This window comes from Anoplopoma fimbria, chromosome 7 (genome assembly GCF_027596085.1).
Source record: "Anoplopoma fimbria isolate UVic2021 breed Golden Eagle Sablefish chromosome 7, Afim_UVic_2022, whole genome shotgun sequence".
NCBI classification, from domain to species: Eukaryota; Metazoa; Chordata; class Actinopteri; order Perciformes; family Anoplopomatidae; genus Anoplopoma; species Anoplopoma fimbria.
The window spans coordinates 21061828-21088529 of NC_072455.1; the positions used below are offsets into that span (position 1 = coordinate 21061828).

Here is a 26702-nt window from a genome sequence, read left to right on the forward strand (position 1 = left end):
GGAAGTGCTGAGGCCAACAAGTACCTCAGTTCCTTTTACAACAACAGTATCGATATTTGCAGCTGAGAATATATAACAAGCAGGAACAGGGAATATATCCCAAAAAATTGTCTTAAATTGTTAATAAATTCAAAAGATTGTTGATATATTTTCTGTCTGCTCTTACAGCCTTTGTAATGTGTTTTAACTTTCTTAACCCAATGTGTACTGTCTATGAATGCACCAATCTGACTTTTTCAGCCCCAATACAGCTATCTGACCTTTTGGGTATTGGCCAATACAGAGTACCGATCTGCTACCAGTGTTTAATTAATCGGTCTGCTACCTTATATCAATATCGGATCAATGCATGAATTAATGAATCTCTTTATTTAAAGGATTTAAAACAGAAATGCTTTCAAAAACACAAAAAGAGAAGCCTTTCCTTTTCTCCGTCCATCAAATTGGCCTTTAATGGAGCTTATGTATCATATATATTTTGCGCCAAATATTCATAAATCATTTTCTTTGCTGCTGAACATGCTGGTGTCATTGTCACCATATATCACTACTGACCTCATGGCATCTTTACCACCAGCATAAGCATCTCTGAAATGCATGTCATGAAAAACTGGATATCCTGACCACGGCTATAACGTTACAAATACGAGCATCCTCTCATCTTAGTCATCCTCTCAAATGTTGTGATAAAGGAGTGAGGGGGGCAGAATAAGAGAAGGAAAAGCAAGAAGTGCCAGGAAGATCTTTGTTGGCTGAGTGTAAGGTTTCAACCAGGTGGTAAAGGGGCGAGGGGGGGGGGATCAAACCCAAATCCTTTCTATAAACAGTGAACTTGACATGATCCTACTGTTAAAGATGACATCCCCCCAAAAATATCTCCAACAAATGACCATCCTTTGGGTTCAGGGCAAGAAAGAGCCAATGTAAAAAAAAAAGCACTTTATGACTAATAACATTGCTACTTATTACTTTTGTTTAGTTGACATTTTTGAATAAATTTAAAGTTTTATTGGTTGCGGGAAAGCATTAGGCATAATGCCAGTTGGTATTTATTAGGAGACATTTTATTCAAAGTTGCATAAAAACTGTGAATCTGAGCTACTTTCACTAGTCAATCTGAAGAAATTCTTTGCTAAATTAGATATATTCAAAATAGCTTCACAGTTGCTTCGATTATCTTCATGCAACAGATTTTATCACAACCCAGACAGCCCTGAATACAGTACAGTATCTGCCAGAGTGTGAGACTAAAACAAACAACCATTTTCTCTTATTATCCGACGGTGAACATCCACTTGTTTCAGTAACACACTCCCTGTCACACGACAATGTCCGTCTTTAATAAACCTGACTGATAGACATCCACTAATTTGGTTAAAGGAGCGTCCATCATGTTATGAAACCCGGCTCCGCACAGCTCAAAGAAGAAGCTTGGAAATCCTCAGTAATGAGCGGCGGCCAAAAACAACTGCTGGAAAGAAACAGACACTGCTCATTGCCCTTATAAAGACAAAACTCTGTGTACCACACTCCTGTACGTCCAGAGAAGATACGGGCATCAGTGATATACATGCACAGACGTGCATCGGCTTAATGTGGGCTGGGGGCCAGTTCCAACACCGCAGCCCTCAGGGGTACCGAAGGGCAGTAGGGTATTACTGTTTCTCACACCAGCACTTCTCAGGCAGTTAAAAATGACTCCTGCCAACACACACACACACACACACACACACACACACACACACACACACACACACACACACACACACACACACACACACACACACACACACACACACACACACACACACACACACACACACACACACACACACACACACACACACACACACACACACACACACACACAGAATGTGACCATGGCTGGAGTGGGTTCTTTTGAACATAGGAGGTTGTTGATTACCAAGAGACACAAAGGCCACAGTAGGTCAGAGGGCTCTCAATTTGCAGATCTACCTCTCTAGTCGCTCACAGAAACCGGTCCCTTGTCTCTCCCACACACCCACGCCACCAGTGTCACTATCAGCATACTTCAACTGCATCACTAGCAGACTTTAGCACAACATTCAGGCAAGAAATCTCAAATAATATATTCTTTATGCATTTTAAATGGCTGGGTGGTCATGTGAACATGTGTGTGTATATATTTGTGAATGCCAGCATAGAAATTCAATTCCAAAAAATTATAAATACCAAACATATATGCTAATATGCATCAAATGGTGGCATAATATCTGTTAAAATGTGTTCCTGGTGACGTATTTGTTTTGTTAGGTTATGCTGACACCAATTTGTCTCTTTAGGACAGCTACAAAGCTTGACTCACTGCCACAAGTTGTTACTCACTGTAAATTACAAACACTTTGGTTTGGTTAACCCAATAATCTACAAATTACTGGTCACATCGAAAAGCCTGTGATTGTGGTCGAATATCTGCAATATGAGAACCACAGCATGAAAGACAATCAAATTCAGTAACAGTTTTCAAACTCAACAGTCATAAAGATTTTATTACCCCTCGTCTTCAAAGATAAAGAGCCCAAAAAAGAAAAAAAAAGAATTCTTAATAGCCCAAATCCTAAATGTAAATTGACAAAGCTCACCTCCACACTCTCGTTGACCTCTATTCCCCCGTCATTGTCGTCGTCCAGCTGTTTGTGGATGTGCCGCAGAGCCTCCAGACTGAAGCGGTCGGCCTCGCCCATGCATGGCGGCATCACTGTGAGACAGGGGTCTGCAGGGGATGAGAAGTTCAGGTCAGAGGTGAAGGGTCAGGTAAAGGCTAAAAAAACAACCAGAGGACATTTATTTCTATATCTAATAATAATAATAATGTGTCAGGTGCAAACAGATAAGTTAATTTACTCGTTTTTGTGTCAGGTTTACTGACAGCAGTATCTAATCTATATACAGGTGCATTAGCAGGGTTTTTACCAGCCCACTTAAAAAGGATCTTTAGCACCGTTAATGGAAAATACCATGATTTCCAAGGAATTGCTGCTATGTGATAAGCTGCACACTTGGCACACATATGACGCACGCTGCAAAAAATATAGTTAACATACCAAGTCACAGAGAGCAAAACATAATGACGCATCCATTGTAGTACAATGAGGTTGTGTTTGAAAGATAGTCCATGTTTTGTGGCATAAATATGATGACATGAAATCACCTATTTTTTTTTTTCTTAAAAGTAAGCTGATTTGTTAAAATCTTTTTTGGCACACAGAGCTTCAACAATTAGTCAATTAATCCATTAGCTGTACGAAATTTTAACAATCGACTAATCATTTAAGTCATTTTTAAAAAAAAAGTTAAAAGGCCAAATGTTTTATGGAGCCAGGCCCACAAATGTGAGAATGGCAGAGTCACTTTGAGCTACAACTTTAAGAGGGATTTGCTGACAGGTTTCAAACCGGCAACAGTGAAAAGAAAACATCTTAGAGAATATTAAGATGCTTTGATTTCCCAGGAGTGGAGAACTTGTTTTCCTCCTCTGTGCACCCTTTACAGGGAGTTTGTACCAGCCCGGTTTTCCCCAGGCATTTATTAAAATGCATGGCACTTCCTTGTGTGATTTTGAACCAAAGAGTTTTGAAGAACTGCTGCTGGCATCGATACCCCTCAGACACTGTAGCTCCAGATCATGGAAGTTAAACAAGTTCATCGTCTGCCTGCACTTGATCTTGAAATTTAGGAAACTGAGTCCCATTTGTAAATACAGTGCTTCGGTGCGTCTGATTAAAGTGATTCCAGTTGTGGCTGTTATTACTAATATCTCATATTTTGTGCTGACAACAACTTTTAAAGCATCCTTTCGCAGCAGCAGTCCGCTCAGTGGTCCTTCTGCACTCTCATGTGCTGTTGTCATTCCTGCAGCGTCCCCAGTCATCTGCCCCCCTTGTTTTTATTCATTCACCCTCCCGTCCCACTGGGAAAATGAGCCCATTACTTGCAGCCTTCCAAGCTATGGGCAGTTTGAGCTGGACTGGTGCCAAACTGTCTCAATGGAGCCACAAAACACACACACACACACACACACACACACACACACACACACACACACACACACACACACACACACACACACACACACACACACACACACACACACACACACACACACACACACACACACACACAGACAGATTTGACGGCCACACAAACAGTGACTCAGACACAAACACACACACATATACACAGATACACAAACTCAAAACCACATTTTATAAAGTTTTAAGTCACAATCTTAAATATATCACTCCATAAACTGCATACAAAATGACAGAAACTATTTTTTAAACCCGTAACTGCCCGTTGAATGTCACTCCATTTAGTGCAAAGGCCTTGTCCAAGCCCGACAAATAATGATGCTCCCTATTTGGCAACAGTTTCAGAACAAACACAAAGCCACACCGCAGCCGAGGGAGACACAACAACAACACCCAAACACATGTATCAGGCTCTGGCAAGGACTGATGTTTCTCTATCAATGGAGCTAAAAGGACGATAGAAAAACCACCAGAACATGCCAAAAATGTGAACAAGGGACAACTGATAATCCAATCGTGTTGTAGTTTCAAATATGCATTTTCTGAAGCTCAAAATAATACAAAAAATGTGGTAAATGTACAAATAATATATAAGTTTGACATTTTGAGGACACATTTTCTTGCCAAGAGTAAAATGAGAAGACTGATGCCACTCTCGCATCTACTGTACTGTAAAAATGAAGCTGGAGCCAGCAGCTGGTTAGCTTAGCTTAGCACAAAGACTGGAAACAGAGGTAAATAGCTAGCCTGGATCTGTCCATATGTTGAAAAAATGGCCACCAGCACTTCTCAAGCTCAATAATTAATACATTATATTTTGGCTGTTTAACCCATACAAAATCAGTAGGGGAAATAATAATAGTTATTGATTTTCTATTGTTGTTACGTTTAGACAGAGCCAGGCTGTTTACCAGGTCCAGTCTGTATGCTAGGCTAGGTTAATTACCTCCTACTTTTTGCCTACTAAATGTATATTAAAAAAACTATATGTATAGCAAACCATTCCTTTCATATTTGAAAAGCACATTTAAAAATACATTATCTACTATCAAATACTAGAAAAAAAGTCTATAGGCATGTACAGTTTAGTGACCGTGTGGGTTTTTTCTGCGTGTTTTTGATGTGGGATCTGTTTACTGAAACAAGACTTGACACGTTAGTTATAGAGTTGCCACTTGGCAGATAAAGCAAAAGGAGACATCTGATTGGACGTGTGCCCGGGCTAAGTTTGGATGAGAGGTGAGAGGACACTGGGGAGGATGTCCATGTCAAAAGGAGAAACCAGCGTTGGCAAAGGGCTGCACCTGGACCAGGCCTCACGAGGATACAGTGCCAGAGGTTGGATAACACGGTGATCATTTGTTTTTGTGTAAACGGATACAGTAGGTTGTTTGTAGTGGGTGGAACCACAGCGGCTTTAAAACCCAGAGTTGTTAACATGATGATGTGGTGGAAACAAATTAAATATTTGCAGCAATTACTTGGGGTTATACCACTTCCTGGTATGACACCACTGTGTGCACCAACCTGCCTGTTTGACTTCCAACTGGTATAAGGTATAAGCATTGTACCGTAATTCCCCCAAACGATGTGCACTACAAAAATAGTGACACACTGAAGAACAAAAAGAAAAAACTACTTACAGCTCATTTTCAACATCCCTCTTTGAGCTAACCATGCCAGATGAAAATGTGTATCTATCAGTGATATAAAAAGATTATGAAAACTAGAAGGCTCTTTGTCAAATCAGCCTTATTTCAGCAGTGTCCGTCTGTCTCTGCTCAAAAATCATCTGATACTCGTGAGCGAGTTAGATAATGCATTTGCTTAGCTTGGATATGCAGTTTGCATAGCATGCATATCTATTTGGCTGTTTGCACGGAACTCAAATACTTGTCTTGTGTTTTACATACACACAAACAAACAAACACAGAAGGCTGCACATCCTATTGTGAATCCTACTTTAACTTTCTTTGTTTTGCAGAATGTAAAGAATTCCGAACAGCATACTTTTACAAACAAATTTCTATGATGTTGATCTTGTTTTTTGTGTCATTTCTTTCTATACTGGTGGCCTAAATCTGTTCTGCATTTGTGCAGAACTCTTCATGAACCAACTTATCTTCTGAAGCTCAAAGAGGTAAAAGATAATTCTTAGATAAAAGAAGAAAAAAAAATGCTGTCATTCACTGACAGTATTTAGGCTGGGCCACCTAGTGTGTGATGCAAAAAATATGACAGCACAAGCCTTTCCCTTCCAAGGAGTCCTATTTTTGAGTATGTTTAGGGACAGTTAGGAGCACTACAATCAGGAAGCATGCGACAGGAAGTGGCCATCGGTGACCCCGAGCGTTCCAGGGGGACGCACGCAAAATCACAACAGCTGGGAGAAGCAGTCCCAAAAGATAACAAAATTGGAAAGCACTGGGTTATTTTTAACCCATCAGGCTCCCAGTTGTCAGGATGTGAAAACTCAACAATGGCAGAGGTCTCCCTTGCTCAAACAAACAAACACACACACACACACACACACAAGCAGATGTTAAGTACACGCGCACACACAGCAGGCAAACACAAGCACAAAAAGCAGTCGTACAGTAATTCACATTGCCATAACTCACAAATGCGTGCAAGCTGTCACAGAGGGCGCCAGGTTTTGTTCAAAAGAATCTGATAACAAAAGCGTTTAGCTGTCAGCTGCAGCCTTTAAAGTGAATCCCAACACTTCAAAAACATAATTTTGCACAAAATATGCATGTCGTTAGGAAGGGACTGTCTTTATTTTTCTCAGAAAAGCTGTTAAATATGTGACAGGAGAAGCAGACAACAAGGAGGGTGCGTCTGATGTGTTTAAGGGGGACTTTTTGGGGAGTTCCTTGAACCTGATCCCTTGAGACACATGGACATGATGTTTTTTTGAATGAATCCAGCAGACCTAGCTCGCTAACCCCCACTGCAGTGTGCGGTGTGTTCAAAATGTTAGAGAACGACGTCTCCACAAAGTGTCAGACACGTCTTCTCGTGCAGGTTTGATGTGGTGATACGATAGAAGTGACAGTATGGGAGTACATTTTGATTTGCTTCATTCTGATTCTCAAAGTGTGCTCTAATTCAACTCAGATCAATGGTATGACAGAGCTGTACTTTCTATTAACTTAAGTATTTCTCTGTGCTATAGACCTCAGTTAAAAACACTCCAATGAGTGTCACCATTGCACTTGGTGACATGTTCCTGCAATACAACAAACATTCACAACGTAGTTTATTTGGAGTAAATCCCACATACACCATCATACTTCTGTAAATACTCTGTAAAGTACTGAAACAAATGTGTGTTAATCCGCAGCTATAAATCGTTCCAAACAAAATACAGATTTCTTGATAATTAAAATAAAAAGGACAAGACTGAAGGTAGAAATTAAGATAATAAGGAGATTATCAGTGCCCTGAAGATGCTTAATTTCATAGTAGAAGCCGATAACTGGGCTCAGAGCTCCAGCAGTAGAGCGTTTAGAGGCTTATTTCAGCCACCAGTAACCCATAGGGTGAGATCTCAAACCTGGGAGGAGAAGGAGGTGATACCCTCTCCCTCCACCTCACTTCAAACCTGATCTTGGGTGAGTAGCCAGAATAAGTGTAAGAGTATCCGGGCAGAGGAGACGTGGAATTAAGATAGCAGGATTTGATGGACTTGACATGCAACTCTTGGGGGAGCCAAGTGGGCTGAATTGACCTCTTCTTACCCGCAAACTGCCCAAGATGTCTCCGTCTCCTCGGCTATTTCCTGCTCTCACACAGACACACACATTGTCTGTCTCTCTCTCTCTCTCTCTCTCTCTCTCTCTCTCCTGAGTACAGACACAGATGTCATGTCAAAGACACCCCAGACATACACCTTGCCCACACATGCAGCACCTACTCATACACACTCATGTGTCTGTGATGGCAGTAGAGGTGGCAGCAGACTGAACTGGCAGACCAGGATGAAGTAATTTGGAAGCAGACTGGAGAACATGTCAGCAAATACTCTACATACTGAAAACGGATGAGGGTGAGCTCACTTACACACAGAGGAGCTTTGCCTCTTCGTATTTCAGCCTCCTAACCGTGACCACATCTCAGATACCCTCAGATAATGTGCTATAGTAGCCGGCTGGGGTCAAACAGGATTTGACTCTGTGGTGGAGGCCTAATCAGGTCAGGTTTAGTTAAGGGGGTTGGCTTTTAAATCAATGTGATACAGATGATAACACATCAGATGCTTCTGTGATTGATAAGTTGCTCAAAACTGCTCTATATCCCATGCATACACTGTTTCTTTTACCAAACGACCATATACAAGCATATTAAGAGTATTAGCTACAGCATTTATGCAATCTCAAGGCTTCACTTAGACGGCAAGATCTGTGAAGGATCGCTTAGTCCCGTCCCTTTCTACTCAACGCTCCAACCACAGTCGAGGAAGACTGCGTCCAGTACAGTGCACTATATTTACTCTCAGCTATTTTATTTGTTTGTCCGAAATTTCTGCGTAACGTTTCATTTAATAGTCGCTCAAAAATCCCCTCAAAGCGAGGACAATAAGAACCTTTTGCCAAGTGAGTGTTATACTATTGATATCTGAAGAAAATATGTCTTTTCTCTTGTTGTAGACTGCAAGTTTAAAGTCGACTACAGAACTGGGGCCTGTTGTGTTGCTCAGGGACACTTCAGCATTGCAGCCACTCAGCCTTGAACCTTTTTTCCCTCTAGTCTGATTATTCACGTCATGACTCCTCTGCCTGACGTAACAACTGCGGCCACAATTTGAGGCGACCTGCTGCTTGGATGTCAAACAATATATTACCACACCGTGTCAGCCATGTCAGTAATTCATTAGATCCGCTGTCACCGTGCCAAACTCCTCTCAGCTTTCACACATTCATGATGTATGCACTTACCATTTGGATAAGTGAGATGTTAAAGTACATTCTTAAGAATTCCTGCTTTTTATTGATGCTAACAGCAGCCATAAGCTAGTTACAACTTTTGCTCCAGGGGCAACTGACATGTCTGACCCCATTTTAGAATTACTTAAAAGTCAAACTTCTGAGTGTCTTGTAAATAAAGCAAAAGAAAATCCTAACTGCATTGCATTCAATGCACCAATTGGAGGTGTGGTATGTCAATGTGTACCAGACTTGTGGCTTGTAACCAGCGCCCATATGGCAGTGTCATAAATCAAGCGGACGGGTCAGTATTAAAGCAAGTAAATAAAGCTTCTGGAGAGTCTACCATTTCAGCTCATCAGCAGCCATTAATAAGACACAAATATCATTAGCTGCCTACAAATTCCACCAGCTAGTGCAGAGAGCTAGGTAAGAGAAAGAGAAGGAGAAGAAGTTAGTTCAAGATGAGAAACAAGATACAGAAAGTGTTTCTAATGTTACTCTCGGTTTTCACAAGCTGTTAAAATGGACGCGTCGTGAGCATATTTTTAAAAACTGCCCTCCGTCACTTCGGTGTGTTATTCAATGGAGCGACACAAGATAAAATAGCTAGGAGGGTTGCTTAAATGAAGTTGGCCAGCGGGAGGGAAAGAATCTGACAGCAAACGTCTCTATCCTGAAATCAGAAGTTATTTTCTCAGTCTTGATATTTTTTGTTATATTTGAGCTACTGCTATGCTGACAGGTTGGCTGTCTAACTCCCCAGGGTGCCATAGGGCATGTCAGAAGAATGTGTAACAGCAAAATCATCAACTGGCAAACACAAGAAGCGTTGCGATACACGAACGCATAATTAGCCCATGTCCCAGAGTGGGAGTCAAACCTTTTTTTAAAAAGACATCCACCCATCATTCATATTTCTTAAGAGCCACCTACACAGAGACAGAGTCCCCATTCCAGACAAAACAAAGTCTTGCAAAACCAGATGCAGACTAAGCTCGAGACGTTCAACATGTCTCAACTAAACCTGATCCACCCTGGACTGTATTATCCTTGAGTGTTAGAAGCAATTGATTATGCAAACAACACAGGTGGAGGTGCAGCTGGATCAGCTCTGGCAACAGCGGTGTAAAGAAGGCATCTTGTGTGGATTTTCAGGGTGTGACTCAAAATGTCTGACTCATTAATTTAGGCCTCCAAGGCCCTCCAAAGTCTTGCCTAATATTTAGTACGGTAAATGTACAGTGTAGAGTTTGGGAAATCCTTTTTACAAGTGGGTTCCTGTTTCGTTTGCACTGCATCTGCCCTGAACAAATAAAAGCCTTCTACTCCCTTATCGTGTATTTAATCGGGGATAGGAAGCTTGCTATCCTTGAATCCAGTCATTTTCACTGAAACAGGCTATCCCTTACCCACCAAACCACCTTAACGGGCATCAGTAATCCTCTGCTTAGGCCACAGCTTAAACAAGGGGGGAGAGGGGGTGGACAACCAGAGCAAAACGTGTGGAGGCCCACCAAGTCTGATCTAAAAACTTCCAGAAAAGGAGACGCTCTTTGGGCCCGGGCGTCCAAGGAATGTTTCAATAACAGCAGCGAACACGAGATGTGTGATATATGCGGCCGGCCGGGGGAAGAAAAGCAGGAGCAGAGAGGATGGAAAGACAAGAAGAGGGGCCGAGCGCTGGTTTAATTAGCTCGCTCGGCCTCCGACATGCTCCTCTGGATACAAGGTTAATAGATGAAATGTCTATGGAAAGCGAGACAGGGAGCAAAAAGGCTGAGATCACATGCTGGATCTTTTAAAAGTTAACAATGAACAATGGAAAGCGTGATGATGACTTAACATGCATTGGCCGCGTAGTAACGGGATCCAATGATCTTACGCAACTCACAAACATCAGTGATTAGAAGGAAAAATGAATCATTTTTGTCTGCAGCCTCGATCTCCTCGACTAGGATTAAGTGCTCCTCATCTGTGTCATTGCCTCGGGACAAGACAGCTGAGGGTTAAGACTTTCCCACTGCACTTCTGAGAAACATCCCTTTAAGGGTTTGGTTTGGTTTGGTTTGGTTTGGTACGGTACACTCTGTTTCCTGACCTTATCACAAATTGGTTTAACAAATTAAAGATGGGAAAGAAAAATGGAACACAAATGGAACACAGATGTGTATGAAAGCAAATTACAGCCGTTGAATTGGTGCCATTAAAACTATTTTATTTGAAAAGCGCCTCAATTTAAATGTATGTTGTCTGAATCCCCCTCTTTCAACATTTCCATGGCTTTTGAAATTTTAGGGCTTAAATTAGAATTTATAAATTAATAAAATTGGAGAAAAAAATATTGAACCTAGAAGTCAAGTGAAACAAATTCAGATTTTTTATTTTTTTTAAAATTGGAGTGATTGCAACAAAATTCAAAGTACATTTTTTTATCTTTAACTTCTCAGACACCTCTCCTTCTTGCATTGAAGGCAGGGTAGACGCTTGAAATGTTGGTCCTTGGTAACCCGAATGTTATCAAACTTTTCTGCCTTGAAATTTCAGATTAGCTATAATGTTTGCAATTTAAATATTCTATTTTTTTTTAAATACTGTACACTTTAAATTTAGATCTGAATTAGAACTGAACTATAAAAAGTTTAACCTACTGTACTGGAAATTTCAGGGTGCAGAAATTGAATCACATACATTTTCGAAGATGGTATTTAATATAAATTCTCGCTCTCTCTAACGTTACGCCGAATACATTTGGTACCAACGACCATGTTGACCTCTGGTGGCGTGTGCTGTGCACTTAAAAACGTTGAAACAATCCTACACATCCAAAACTGGAAACTCATTCTACAAATGGTATTATAGGCTTCTTTTCACTACCAAGCCTGTTTGTAACCAGTACTGACAACGCTATCTTCACTTCATCTGTGTGGAGAGCTGCTCTGCAAACAGTCAACATATGTAAAATGAAGCTATCCTGTGAGCCCCACACTTGGTGAAATGCGACACAAGAGGATATTAATGATTGCAGTGCGCCGCTGCAGAATGAATATATAAAAAAAACTGATAATTTTTATCGCAAATGTGCAGAAATATATAGCCTAATGGGTTTTAACAGAACGAACAGAAAAAAAGCAGTGAAGCACTCAAATTAATGAGGCTTTAAATACGTACTGCCCTAAATTAGAGGTTGTATAACATTTCTGGAAATTGCCGTGAACCCGACCCAATTCAAGACCGGGGGAATTTTGAGAAATTACAGCTCGGCCTGGTTCAGGAGGAGAATGAAAGCTCTACTTGGTACCTAAGTAGCAGTTCCAAGCTTACAGTATGAACGATCATATTACAAGTACATTGTCGTAAATGAAACCTGATCTCATTAGTGGCATGACAGTTATGAAAGGAAAACAAATGCACCTTTAAAATGAGCAGGAGAGGTGCAGTAAAAGAAACAAAATACTGCACACTGCTCTTGCTTAGTGTAATATTTGCATCTTGTTGGACTTTACATTAAAGTACATTGTTCAAGATGTGTGCAAATTGTAAATTTAAAAAATGCACAGTTAAAACCTCTGCACGGACATTGAAAGAGAAAGATTTAAAATGTCATTAATGTGAAGGAAAGGAGCGTTGAGAACAGCCTGCTCAAACTTTCACTGCTAACTTTGAAGCCAACAGGTTTGGCAGGGCACTAAATGACAAATTGGTTTTGGACACTTCTGTTACTGCGTTGGCATGGGAATGTCTCGGTCTGGCGATTTGTAGTAGACAGCAGCTTTGGCTCTCTGCCAGCTTCCTGTGTCGGTCTTATACCTTCCTGCGTGACAGGATTCTGATGTCTTTTTTTAAACTCGGTGCTCCTAAATATGGACGCCAGCACGGAAGCTAAGAATAAGTGCCACACTTCAGACAATAGCTAAGTCGATTCATGGAGTTGATCCAAAAAAAAAAAAAAAAAAAGCCGGATCTGGAGAAGAAAGAAAAGCAGCTGAGTTCACGCAAGTGATGCAATACCTACGCAGAGGATTAACAGTGGCAGTAAGGTACTTCTAAAAGGTTACCAACTTCTATCAAAACATGCTACTGAAAGCTACGGTCTGTGATGTGAAACCCTGCAGAAACAAATCATGTTCAACAAGTTCCTCAACCATTTGCTGACCTTTGACCTTTGAGAAGCAGGATTAGAAAGTTGTGAAAATGAAAGTAATTCTGTTGCCATCAGGTCCTTTGATGTGTAATACAAACTGGGCCCATTTTGGATCAGATCAAGAGGGAGGCCAAGTAGCAGCTCCTGAGAACCCAGCTGTTGGTCCGGACATGCTACTGTTTGCAGCATTAAGACGGATTAGCATTCAACTCACCACCGCACCCCCAACCAAGACAAGGGGGCAAAACAATACGACTGCCGTTTGTTTGATCAATGAAAAAACAACCCAGGTTACTATACAATACAGCTTGAAACCTGCATAACTGATTTTTTGGACCATGTAGAAGACAAGAAGTAAAGCACATAGGTATGGTTCCTTATGTTTTCTTCACTGAATCACATTTGCTTAGGTGTCTCCTTTTTATGTTTGGTCTCTGAGCTTGTTATGAGCACAGGTCAGAACACGAGAGTAGGTGGACACGGACTTGAGAGGCGACAGCATACCTAAGAAATCCACACCGCTCTTTGCCCCTCTTGCCCAGGCCACCTCATCACGTGCGCTCTGCCAAGGGAAAGTCCCTGAAATCAGAGGGCGACGGCTCCTCTCGTCCAATATCTAACTTTAAATCCCACTCAAACATATATAGATCCAATTTGCCAGAATAGAATAGAGAATCTGTTCACCTTTCTCATTGCTAAATAGTGAAACTTGTTCTACAGGTAATCTCACACTGAAAAACAAGGAGATTGGATTAAACCTTTGTAGGTTAAATCTATCTAAGCTCACAAGAAGTAAAATGTAAGATTTTACTTTCAGTCTTGAGAAAAATAATGCTTCAGTGATAACATGCAAAGCGAGAAAGCCACAGTGGCAATTTTAGGCGTCTGTGAAGGGCACGGCATTGGTCTTCTTCCTGTGTTAAGGTGACGAGTATTATGTGATTAGCTGTGACCCCTATCCGCCTTTTATTCTGAAACAGTGGCTTTCTTTTTATGTTTTAAGGATGCAACTAACAGTGATTGTTGCAATAAATCCATTTATTATTATTATTATGATTATATTCCTTTATTGATCCCCATGGGGGAAATCCGGGTGTTGCAGCAGCTCAACTACATAGAAACAGATAATAAATACACATATTATACAATAAAATAAAAATAGAATAAAAATAAAAATAAGAAATAAGAATAAAAATAAAAATGTACAGTATATCCACATGGGGGGGGGCTGGTCAGCATGTTGACAGACCGTGGTCTCCGCTGTTGTTATACAGTCTGATGGCAGTGGGCACAAAGTCTATAACCGTGTTTTTCCCAAAATTCTATTTGGGGCAGTCACTTTTTAAAAGTTTATTATTGAAAAACGTATACAAATGTTAAATATCGTATAAATGAGACCAGATAAATGCATTTAGGTATTTAGTTATAAGACTCGTTTTTTTTTCTCACAGCAAAACTGTGATTTTTCCATCAAAAATCACTTGAACGATTATCAAAATAGTTGAAAATGTATTTTGTCAGCCTACTAACCGCTTCAGCACGACCATTGTTTGTACCTGACAACATTAAACTCAGAACAGAGGTCAGTGAGAAAAAAAAAGGAACATATACCACACATACCATTTATGTTTTCTGGCATGTAGTGTTGCCAGCTTGTGTGCATTCATTACAAAGGGCTCAACCAGCCAAGAGCACATGTGTTGCCAGCTGGGGGATCAACACCTTTAAGTGTGTCCGAACGGGACAACAATAGTCTCCTCTGGACTGGTTGAGGGCAGGTGGTTCACAGCGGGAAACACTGTACAGCTGAGCACCGTGACCTACATCTCGCACTGAGGACGCTTTTTTTCTGCATGAGTGAATCAGCTTACCGGCTGCTAGCGGTGTCTGCCTTTGAAATTAATTATATCGAAACATACCGGTGTGTGCATTAGAAGTATAAGAATGTCAAAGAAGGAGATATTTACGCGATTTGACAGTGAGAGGAAAAAAAAAAAAAAGGTGCGACTGTCCTCATAATCATCGACAGACATTTAGAGTTAGGTGTGGAAGATATTTGGAAAAAGACATTTGAAAAAGAACAATAGCAACTCAATGGGGATTAGCGACTTAACAAAGCCTCCATGCCAGTGAATCAGCTCATTGATCGGCTCAGTGCTTGTTAGTGTTTAAATCTGATCTCTGCTCTCTGCATTGGCTGGTGACCGCGGGCAGAGACGGGTAAACCATTAAACAAAGCCCCGTTATCTCCTAAGGGAGTCCAGCTGAAAGTCGGGTGACAGATCTCGGTAATGACAAGGAACCTCGTTGGCGCGTCAATGTCAGCAGCAGCAGCCACCGCCGCATAAAGGGAGCGTGATGGAAAGAATGCACATGGAAAACTTCCCAGGTGGCTTTATAAATACACCCGCGGTCTGTTCCGTTTGGTGACGGGACTCATTAGGTTGGATCACAACCCTAAAGCCCCCCAATTGAGACGGAGCGGCAGCTGTCCACTTCTGGGGGGGAAGTCAACGGGGCATCTGAGTGGCGTCGGTGCGGCGATGCGACGCCGGCCTTTCATTTGAGGTAATTATCACCGCCCGGCGCAAGATTGGAGGGGATCATGCGCTCGGTTGTGTGTGTGTGCGAGTGTGGGTGTGAGTATATCTGCCCGTCTTGCACTGGACACATCAGCCTGATATTTTTTCAGTCATGGGACCTTTCGTGGTTGCGGTGATTCACAACAACTATAGTTTGTTCTTATCTTAAACCAGAGCATCTGAAGATTAATTCCGCACCAGATATCTTATGATCAACTAAAGTTAGACACGATACAAGATGAATAAATCTCCTATTTGTGCTCTTCGCCGCCATCTTGACTGTAAGGGAGCCAGGAGGGAGAATTGAGAGAGATGCCACTCTTCTTTGTTTGGGAGGAGAGAGAAAGAGAAACCTGGCAGAGATCTGCACTCTCCTGAGTACACTTTTCTAGTTAATTTTAACTTGACCCATGCTCTCTTCTGAAAGATGGATTTCATGGTCGCTTGGGTGCAGCAAGACAAGCTGTAAACACAACAGAGACATATTATCCACTTCTGAGCAGCAGAGCAACAATTTCTTTCATTTGGATTTGTGTTTGTGGCCAATCAATGACAGCAGTTCCAATACTCACTCTGCTTTTAGCTCAGTCTACTAATATGTGGCTTTTTAGCTTCTGCACTTATGTCTTGTCTGCATGCCGACGGCCAATTTAGCTAAAATGCATTTAGCTCAGGGCTAGTAACAAAACTTCTGGTAAAGTCTGACCTCTTTTTTTTTTTTGCTCATGAGGAGCTCCTCAGAACAGTCTGTTCAAGTCAGGGAAAGGAAATGGCTGTAGAGCTGCACAGAACCAGGACATTATAACTCGCTCCACGTTCACTCTGACACTCTGTCACAGTTAGCCCCCAGAGTGAACCCAAAACTCGCTCTGAAGCTCTGACACCGCGCAGAAAGTAGGAAAGCCTGGCTTTCCTCGAGCGAGTGTGTTACTTTGATAGAACATGGGCCGGCCAGCAGCAACGGAAGTATCGCAAAAATGCAAATTCATGTGCTCCCCGCAGTCCTTAAGCAAGCACTGGCGAGATAGGCAAATGTTGAACTTTCTTTTTCCAAACAAATCCCTTTAATTAATGCAGTCACTTTGCTCTGAGATAGCCAATGTCACCTCTCATCTTCTATATAAACAAAGCAAAATATCCAGCAAATTGTCCCCAAACTTGGACAATCTGTCCAAGAGTGTGAGAGAGATCCAATCATGTTTGCCTTACTGCTTTTTAATCTGTGTAATTTAACCTACAGCAGCCAGTTTTCTCCATCTGTAAATTATGTAAAGCTTTTGCTAAATGTGGGCCCTGTATCTGAGACAACTATCATCCAGCGGAGGACATTACTTGAGAACTGGATGTTCCTCGCAGTCAGAGGGAAGGGCTTTGTTTGTTGAAACGCCAAACAAGCTAAATACGCCATTAAAACGGGGGAAGACCACGTTCACACGGCCACTCAGCCATCCCCTTTACAAATGCCTCCTTCTCTTTTTGCTTTTTTTCCCCCAATGTTTTTGCTCCACACCATTTTCTTTCTCGAGGTGTACAGAGATGATTTATGATTCCTATTGTTTACATCTACGCTGAATTTTGGCCCATGTAAAAAAAAAAGAAAAGAGAAACTGCAGTGCATGCAAGTACATACAATAAAGCAGAAACCCTACACGGTTGAAAAGGCTTAAAATGAGGAACAGGTTTATGTTGGTTAAGACAAAGACCACATTAACGCAAACGGAGTGCGAAATGAGAACAAAAACAACTCTTCCCCTGTGACATTCAAATCATGTGAAACACTAACATCAATTACCACATCAGCACCTGATTGTCTTTCTTCCAAAATTCCTGACCTTTTAAAATCATCCAGTGGATCTGTTACTCTTCTGTTTTTAAATGACAAAGATGTTGGCACAGGCTAAATATGTTGACAGCAACTATCTACTGGTACAATTATCTGTTAAAAAAACAACTAATGCAACATGACACTCTTCAAAAGGATGAAGCCATATTGGCTATATTTATATTGAACGTTTCATATTCACATTTCTACACTTTCCAGACCTTGTAGGGAACTCTGACAAATGTGCTCAAATATGACCAATTGCACACTTATGTAATCCTCCTCCATCTCCATCCTCTGCTTTATATCTGAAACACAATCCCAGCTTCTCTAAAATTCTGGCCTGGTCTTTTGAAGATCCTAAATCATAAAAGGGAGCTGCTGCTGCCCCCCCGGTCTCACCTCACCCCTCACCACTCACAGCATGCAAAATGGCAGCTTTGAACCCTAAACTGCTTCAATGACAGCAGCCTCTCCTCATAACCTCAATTACCTGGGCCACAAAATAAATGACACAATAACTAACTAATGTGCGAGACAATCACAGGCACCAACTGAGCGTGGGCCAATTTACCTGCAGGAAAAATGAATAACTTCCAAACAGGAGCATCACTCAGCAGTGTGACCCACTTTCTGAATGTGCAAACATCCTTGAGTGAGTGATATTAGTCATAGATGTTATGAATTATATAACTATCAACACACTATATAAGGGAAAATGCTTCTTGCTGCACTTAGCTAAAATGCTAAGATACAGTAACATCAGCACACGTTGAGAACAGATAATGCAAACCGACTCAGTCACGTCTGTTATGCAGCAACAGTTAGCTAAAGTTAGCTCACATTAGCTACCATAAGCTACTGGTCATACCAGACCAACTAAGGCTGTTGCAACAAATCCCCAATGCCTATGAATTAAACAATGAATTAAACTTTTAATTTGTAACAGGAACAATGTGTCTCTCAAAGGTTACAGTCCTGCTTTCAAACTTTCAAACGAACCTGTTTTAAAGTAGATTTATTAGAAATATATCACACCTTAAAACCAAGATTAAGTAGCATTAGAGTAGCAACGCAAACACAATTCAAGATCCATTAGGCAGGTATTACTCTATCACACTCTACACACACACAGACACACACAGACACACACACACACACACACACACACACACACACACACACACACACACACACACACACACACACACACACACACACACACACACACACAGACACACACAGACACACACACACACACACACACAAAGAGATGGATTTTCTCTCGCCTGACGCCAAGACCAGTGAAAGGGCAGCTGACCTTTCCACGCAGCCGGCTGGGAAATGGGTAACACTGCAGTCATGTTAACTGACACTGTATTAAATCACCACTGTCGCTGCATCCACTGCACTTCATTGTTCACGGGGAGACATCGTCCCATGGCCCATTTCTACACTGTCAGGCTGCTGTCGTGTTAAAAGGGCAAGTGTGCTTCCCCCCCCTTAATAATCAATATATATTGTATATCCCTGGTTTATTTCCAGGAGCTGCTTTACACGTGTAAAACAGACAGTCATGAATGCTTAACAGCTGTCTGGAACAAGGTCTATTACTTTCTCCTGCAGCGTTAACAGTCGGGCAGGGGTTGATGTGTTATATGAACACAAATAGATGAGTCTATAAGCCTCCAATTACAAGGCTTTGTGTGCGTTTTAAGTTGCCGCACCTTTACGTCTTCTGTCAGTGTCAACACAGAGATCTGTTCGCATTTACTGCAAACAGCCCAGAGTGCAAATGAGTCAAAAAATAAGCTTGAAATTAACATTTTTAACATGGGAAGTCATGAGAAAGCGAATGCTGTTTCGGATACAGTTTAGGATATCTGCAGGTAGATGTTTCACGCTTTTCGCTCGCTGTCATCAGCGGGTGCGGTTTGATCAGTTGTCATGGAGATGGTTTATTTGACATCCCATGACCTAAGCATGGAATTTCAATCATGTGATGACAGTTTGTCGTGTATGGAGGGGAAGATCATCACACAACAGTCTCATCTCCGTGACAACTTACGGCTGGAAATCTTCCAGAAAAGAAACAATATTTCGTGGAAATGTACATATTCGCTCTCTCGTCGAGAATTAAATCAGAAGATCGAAAACCAGTCTCCTACGAACCTGTAGCCAGTTGGCTAATAGCTTAGCATAAAGACTGGAAACAGCTAACCTGACTGCCTTTGTCCATAATAAAATGATCCTACCAGCGTGTCTTATTCTCATTAATGAACACATAGCATATAACTTGTAAGATTATATCTAGATTGTTAAATTCGTACAAAATAACAAAGTGTATAAGCACCAGTATCCCCAAATGTCGAGCTATTCCTTTGAATCCTCCTTTGTGTTTTGAGCTCCATCAACACAGAGAGAAGATTCCTAACAAACGGTCTAGTGGATATAAACAAGTTCAATGACTATAAACAAATCTCTGCCGGGTTGTCAAAATAGTTTAGAAAGGATGTCATTTAGAAAATATTTATATGACTGTCCACTCCAGTTGCATATCCACCAGTTATCGCAGATACCTTGAGTATTGTTTGACCTTAGTCTATGGTCACCAGCAATAACGCTGTATATGTGAGAAGGACTGAGGTCGTCTCTGAGTGGTTTACATGGGGACTGAAAGCAGAACTATAAGGAAAATGAAAGGAACTTATCCACATTTACAACAAGCCTTTTATCTGATTCAGTCAGGAGGATTAAAGTGACCTCGCAGTGAATACATGCTAGCAGAACTCTAAAGTTATCAATATACGAGTAAAACTATGGATTAAACAAGAAGAAAGAAATGTGAATAGGCTCTGAATGGATCCACTGGTCACATACTGTACAGGTACGCACACACATAAACGCATATGTCACCAAGGTCAATGTGTGCATATGTGCATTTACACATGGAGACAGTCTGTTTTATCTGTTCCAATGTCTGTATCCTGAAGGGCTTCATTATTATTTTAACCCAGTTGACCTAATGTCCTCCAATTAAGCTTCAACTAGACGCCTTTTATATAATAAATATGTTGAAAAACATCCACTGATATTTACCTGTATAATCACCGTTAAATAAGCGAACATATAAAATAAAAGAAATTGCGCTTTCAACTCCTTTTTCTCAACATGTGTGGGCCTTTATTTAATTATCTAATAGTTAAATAACAGTTTAAGGCAACTGGCATGTATAAAACGAATCAATATTCAAACAGATGCAAATATATGGAAATCCTTGTCTTATTAGATAATGCCAATAGAATATTTTAATAGGGGGGGGAGAGAGAATCACCTGTGGCCGTCTGGCAATGAGCACCAAAACACCTGCTAATGTCCACAGAGGATATGTATCATTTTTGCATCATTCATGGATGTGCGTTTGTCCTCTGCAGCATCCTTGGTTACAGCAAGTGAAGGGCACCATTAGTGAGGATGCATCCTGCATTCCTGTCATGTCATGCATTCCTTAAGCAATGTACAGAGGAGGAGGAGGAGAGGGAGGAGGAAGAAGAGGAGGAGGAGGGAACAGAAAAGGTGACGAAAATGCATCACTTTCCATTAAGCCCCTGCGCAGGACATTCCATGGCTTTCCCAGAGAAAGCCACTGGGAGCACTGGGTGAGATTGTGGGGTAACACACATACATGGAGACAGTCTATATGATGACATGGACTGCTCTTACCTGTGGTGGCTACATTCGCAGCATCAGACTCGTGTCCGGGTAGATCATTGGAGTAAGTGCACTCCGAGCCCAGTACCGCAGAGATGACGAGTCCACGGAGCAAAACATTCAAGACCTTGTGGATGAAACTCATGATGGAACAAAAAAAAAAAAAAAAAAAAAAAAAAACACCAAAAACAATAAATGAGGTGATAAAAAAAAAAAGCTTGTATCCGTGGGGACTGGGGTAGTGGGGATGACTGGGGCAATCCTTGATTTAAAAAAAAATAAAATGTCAGGTATCAGGCTGGAGAACACAGCAATACAGCCTGTCGATGCATAAATAAATAAATAAAACAAGTCTTTTTAAACAGGAGACAAAAAAAAAAAAAAAAAAGGAGACACCTGGAAATGCACCAACTTAAATGAAAAAAAATCCCCGCAGTAGAGAAACCTAATAACTAAAAAAAAAAAGAGTGTAAAATATATACAAAATAACAGTTCATCGTGGGTCAACGATGAGCCAAACTAAGACTAATATCCTGTAATGAGTTGACTGGCTGTTCCACATGGGTGACTGCTGCGAGCTGCCACAAGCCAGTCCCCCATACCTAACCCTATCAAAGAAATATATATCTATAATAAATATATATAGATATCAGCTATTAGAAAAGACGTAGTGCACACAGACACATGCCAGCCTGTCTGAAGGAATCCCTGTCCAAAACAAAACACACAATGGTGTTTTATTCTAGCGTTGGATATCAGAGAGCTAGAAAAAAAAAAATATATATATACACATATATATATATATATATGAAGATCTGTATTAAATCCTTACGAGGCCGGTGAGATGGAATAGAAAGAGTCTCTGTACTTCCACGTACAGTATACAAACACCAGCATATTGGAAGGTCCGCCTCTTCACATCGCATCAGAAAACACGCGTCTTTCCTTCCTCTTCTTCCTCTTCTTCTTCTTCTTCCTCCTCCGTGTTTCTCCTAATCCTTCTCCGACCTACATCGGCCGCACACGACATCCGCCTACTTTTTTGGGAGGAAGTTTTTGAGTCATGTGCTACAGTGTATCCTCCTGTCACATCAGCTGCTCGCCGGTAACGCAGAGCAGAGGCCGAGCAGAGAGGGGCGGAAGTCGGCTGCAGACTGGTCTGACATCAGCATGGAGGAGGGAGGGACTACTACTACTATTATTATTATTATTAGTATTATTATTATTATTATTATTATTAGAGATTGCAACCTCATTTTGCTCCATGCATCTCACTGCTGCTGTTTTTTATTTTATTTATTTATTTATTTATTTATTTATTTATTTATTATTTATTTTTTATTTTTTTATTTTTTATTTTTTTTGCAGGGATTCTCCAAGATTCTCTCCTCTTCACAAACTTGGTTTTCTTTAAAATAAAATCAAGCATAGAGGAGGAGGGAGGGAGGGAGGGGAGCCACAACTACTATTATTATTATTATTATTATTATTATTATTATTATTAGAGATTGCAACCCTCATTTTCATGCACTGCTGCTGTTTTTTTTTTTTATTTATTTTATTATTTTATTCTCCTCTTCACAAACTTGGTTTTCTTTTAAAAAATTAATTTAAAAAAAAAAAGAAAAGCATAGAGGAGGAGGGAGGGGGGAGGTTCTGCCACAACTACTATTATTATTATTATTATTATTATTATTTTAGAGATTGCAACCCTCATTTTCATGCATCACTGCTGCTGTTTTTTTTTTATTTATTTATTTATTTTTGCAGGATTCTCCAAGATTCTCTCCTCTTCACAAACTTGGTTTTCTTTAAAATAAAATAAAGCATAGAGGAGGAGGGAGGGAGGGAGGGGAGGTTCTATTATTATTATTATTATTATTATTATTATTATTATTATTATTATTAGAGATTGCAACCCTCATTTTCATGCACTGCTGCTGTTTTTTATTTTTTTTATTTTTTTTTTTTTTTGCAGAGCTTTAGAGGGATTCTCCAAGATTCTCTCCTCTTTTAAAATTAATTTAAAAAAAAAAAAAGCATAGAGGAGGAGGGAGGTGGGAGGGGAGGTTCTGCCACAACTATTATTATTATTATTATTATTATTAGAGATTGCAACCTTAATTTTGCTCCATGCATCTCACTGCTGCTGTTTTTTTATTTTATTTATTTTTTATTTATTTTTTTGCAGAGCTTTAGAGGGATTCTCAAACTTGGTTTTCTTTAAAAAATTAATTAAAAAAAAAAAAAGCATAGAGGAGGAGGGAGGGAGGGGAGGTTCTGCCACAACTACTATTATTATTATTATTAGAGATTCATTTTCATGCACTGCTGCTGTTTTTTATTTTATTTATTTTATTATTATTATTTTTTGCAGAGCTTTAGAGGGATTCTCCAAGATTCTCTCCTCTTTTAAAATTAATTTTTAAAAAAAAAAAAGCATAGAGGAGGAGGGAAGGTTCTGCCACAACTACTATTATTATTATTATTATTATTATTATTATTAGAGATTGCAACCTTAATTTTGCTCCATGCATCTCACTGCTGCTGTTTTTTATTTATTTATTTATTTATTTTTGCAGGGATTCTCCAAGATTCTCTCCTCTTCACAAACTTGGTTTTCTTTAAAAAATTAATAAAAAAAAAAAAAGCATAGAGGAGGAGGGAGGAGGGGGGAGGTTCTGCCACAACTACTATTATTATTATTATTATTATTATTATTATTAGAGATTGCAACCTTAATTTTGCTCCATGCATCTCACTGCTGCTGTTTTTTTATTTTTTTATTTTTTTTTTTTTTTTTTTGCAGAGCTTTTTCTCCAAGATTCTCTCCTCTTCACAAACTTGGTTTTCTTTAAAAAAATTAATTAAAAAAAAAAAAGCATAGAGGAGGAGGAGGGAGGTTCTGCCACAACTACTGCTGCGTGCAGGACATTTTATTTTATTATTATTATTATTATTATTATTAGAGATTGCAACCTTAATTTTGCTCCATGCATCTCACTGCTGCTGTTTTTTTATTTTATTTTTATTTTTTTTTTGCAGAGCTTTAGAGGGATTCTCCAAGATTCTCTCCTCTTCACAAACTTGGTTTTCTTTTTTTTTTCTTTTAAAAAAAAAAAAAAAAAAAAAAAAAAGAATCCTGTCATGATGACGCGGAGGATGATACCGGCTTCATTGTTCTTCACTTCCCTACTCCGGGCCACGCAAGTTGTTCTTCCCGGCTCTGCGCTCTGATTGGCTAGAGTGTCCCAACATGGCAGAATCTGATTGGCTGGTTCGGATAGCCCTTTTTTTTGGTCATTTTGAAAGGGCAATGCTGGGTTTTTTGGGAAATGTAGCTACCCCATACAACCATTACCAGCACCACTATAATCTATAATATTCATCATAACAATATAAATAATAATAATAATATTTATTATTATTCATTTCTACACTATTTACTCCACTACCAAGCTATCATTAAGTTGTCAGAATGAGACATACAGTACCAGTCAAAAGTTTGGACACACCTTCTCATTCAATGGTTTTTCTTTATTTTAATTTTTTTCTACATTGTAGATGAATATTGAAGACATCCAAACTATGAAGGAACACATATGGAATTATGTGGTAAACAAACAAATGCTCAACAAACCAGAATATGTTTTATATTTTAGATTCTTCAAAGAAGTTGAATGAGAAGGTGTGACTGGTACTGTAAATCACATCCATCTATCTTTTACATTTGTGGCTTTGTTATCTGAGAAAGCAGCTATATTTAAGATGTATTTTGAAGAATAATTTAAAAAATGAGCTGTGTAGATAAGAGGAAAAGCCTCCTGTGGACAGGTGTTGTAAATAAGTGTTTTGCTACAAATATTAAACACAGTGCTTCTGGTCCTTGTGGGTACATGTACGTATTTTAAATTTATGATGCTGCTGTCATGTCCACATCAAAAATCAAATAAACCAACTAAAGTAAACTAAATAAGTCTAATTCGAATTGGGTCCAACACATGGCATGCACTACAACGTTAGTGACTGAGATGGAGAGATATGTAAACATCTTTGTTTTTGGAAAAAGAAAAAGGATTAGAAACAGCAGTATGATAAAAAAAAAAATACATCCCAAGAAATATTTAAAAAAAGGAAACCAGAATGTTAAGTTTTTGTCAAAGGATTGTTAATTTCAGGGGAGAGACGTTCTGGATTCCAAAACCTCCCATGAATGTATAGCTCACTTATTTACATTCAGGTCTGCAAGCCATTCTTGGCTCATGTGCTTCTCTGCAAGAAACATTCAACTGTTCCCGGTCTGGGATCCCTCATTATAATGACATAATAATAACATTTCCTACTGTTTTCATAATTAACTTTTGCTTTGCACCTACTGAGGGTTGGTGGTCGGCGGTGTCAGCCTTCTATACGTCTTCGAAACATTCTCGTCTCTGGTTTAGCCTCCGAGTTATGTTGTTGCATACTGAATTACCTGACTTTGACTGACACATGCCAAAGAACGAAAATAAATTAACTTGAACTCTGCATGTTTACTGCGCACTGAGGGGTGAAGCGATTCCACATATTTCTGCTGAAATAGAATTCTTGGAATACTCTCGTTATTTTTTCTTCTTTTGATCAAATAAATCTTTATTTGTATATAATTGTAATCCGTCTAAACACGGCCCAAAAAGGGATATTACACAGGGCTGTGTCCAATTTGATATGGTTGGAAAGCTACCCTCATAGTCATTTAAACACTTAGTAGGCTCGCTGTACTTGATACAGCCTTCAACAAGAAACCCTTTCAAGCCCAGAGAATATTAGACAGAAGTCACATCTCCCTGCAAAGCAACACATCGGCCACCAGGAGTGACCTCTATATGAGTGAACCGCACAGCAGGTAGTAGTTATCTCAGGAGGGACAGACTTCTGGAGGCCAAAGGAGGTGCAGGATAAAAGAGTCACCCATGGGTGTCCTAGTAAACAGGTGGGAGATGTAGGAGCAAGAGAGAGAGAGAGAGAGAGAGAGAGGGAGAGCTGAAAGAGAAGAACAGCATAATTCGATACGAGTCCACAGGGGGGGGGAGCAGGGAGGAAGGCGGCCAACAACGAGGGAGGAATACAGCAGATGATACATGTAGGAGGAGGAGGGAGGTGGAGGAGCGGCAGGTCAAGTTCCTCAATGCTTCTACCTGTCACTTACCTTTTCAACCTTTTTTCTAGAAATTCCAAAACTCAGTATGCCCTGTCCAAATATTTACCCTGTCACACAAACCGAGACAAATATATAATTAAGGAGCAGGGGGAAAAAAAGGTACTAAAATACTTAAGGAAGGCTGACTCAAAAGCTGCCAAACATTTCAAGGTCTAAGCTTTTAAAAGGTTTTATTCAATAACAAAGAGAAAGCGATTCAAACAATTTTATTTCATTATTAAAAAAAAGTGTTATTTCAGGAC

General features: G+C 40.0%; 1 protein-coding gene across 1 annotated transcript in view; it reads right to left on the reverse strand.

Moving 5' to 3' along the window:
• Window positions 1-21405, reverse strand: part of stim2b (stromal interaction molecule 2b) — a 37467-nt gene extending 16062 nt beyond the window's left edge. Inside the window, exons 1-2 of the mRNA XM_054601059.1 lie at window positions 21273-21405; window positions 2625-2755 (exon numbers count right to left, since the gene is read on the reverse strand). Of these exons, the coding sequence (XP_054457034.1) occupies window positions 2625-2755; window positions 21273-21405 (264 nt within the window). The remainder of the gene's footprint in view (window positions 1-2624; window positions 2756-21272) is intronic.
• Between the last annotated feature and the right edge of the window lie 5297 nt (window positions 21406-26702).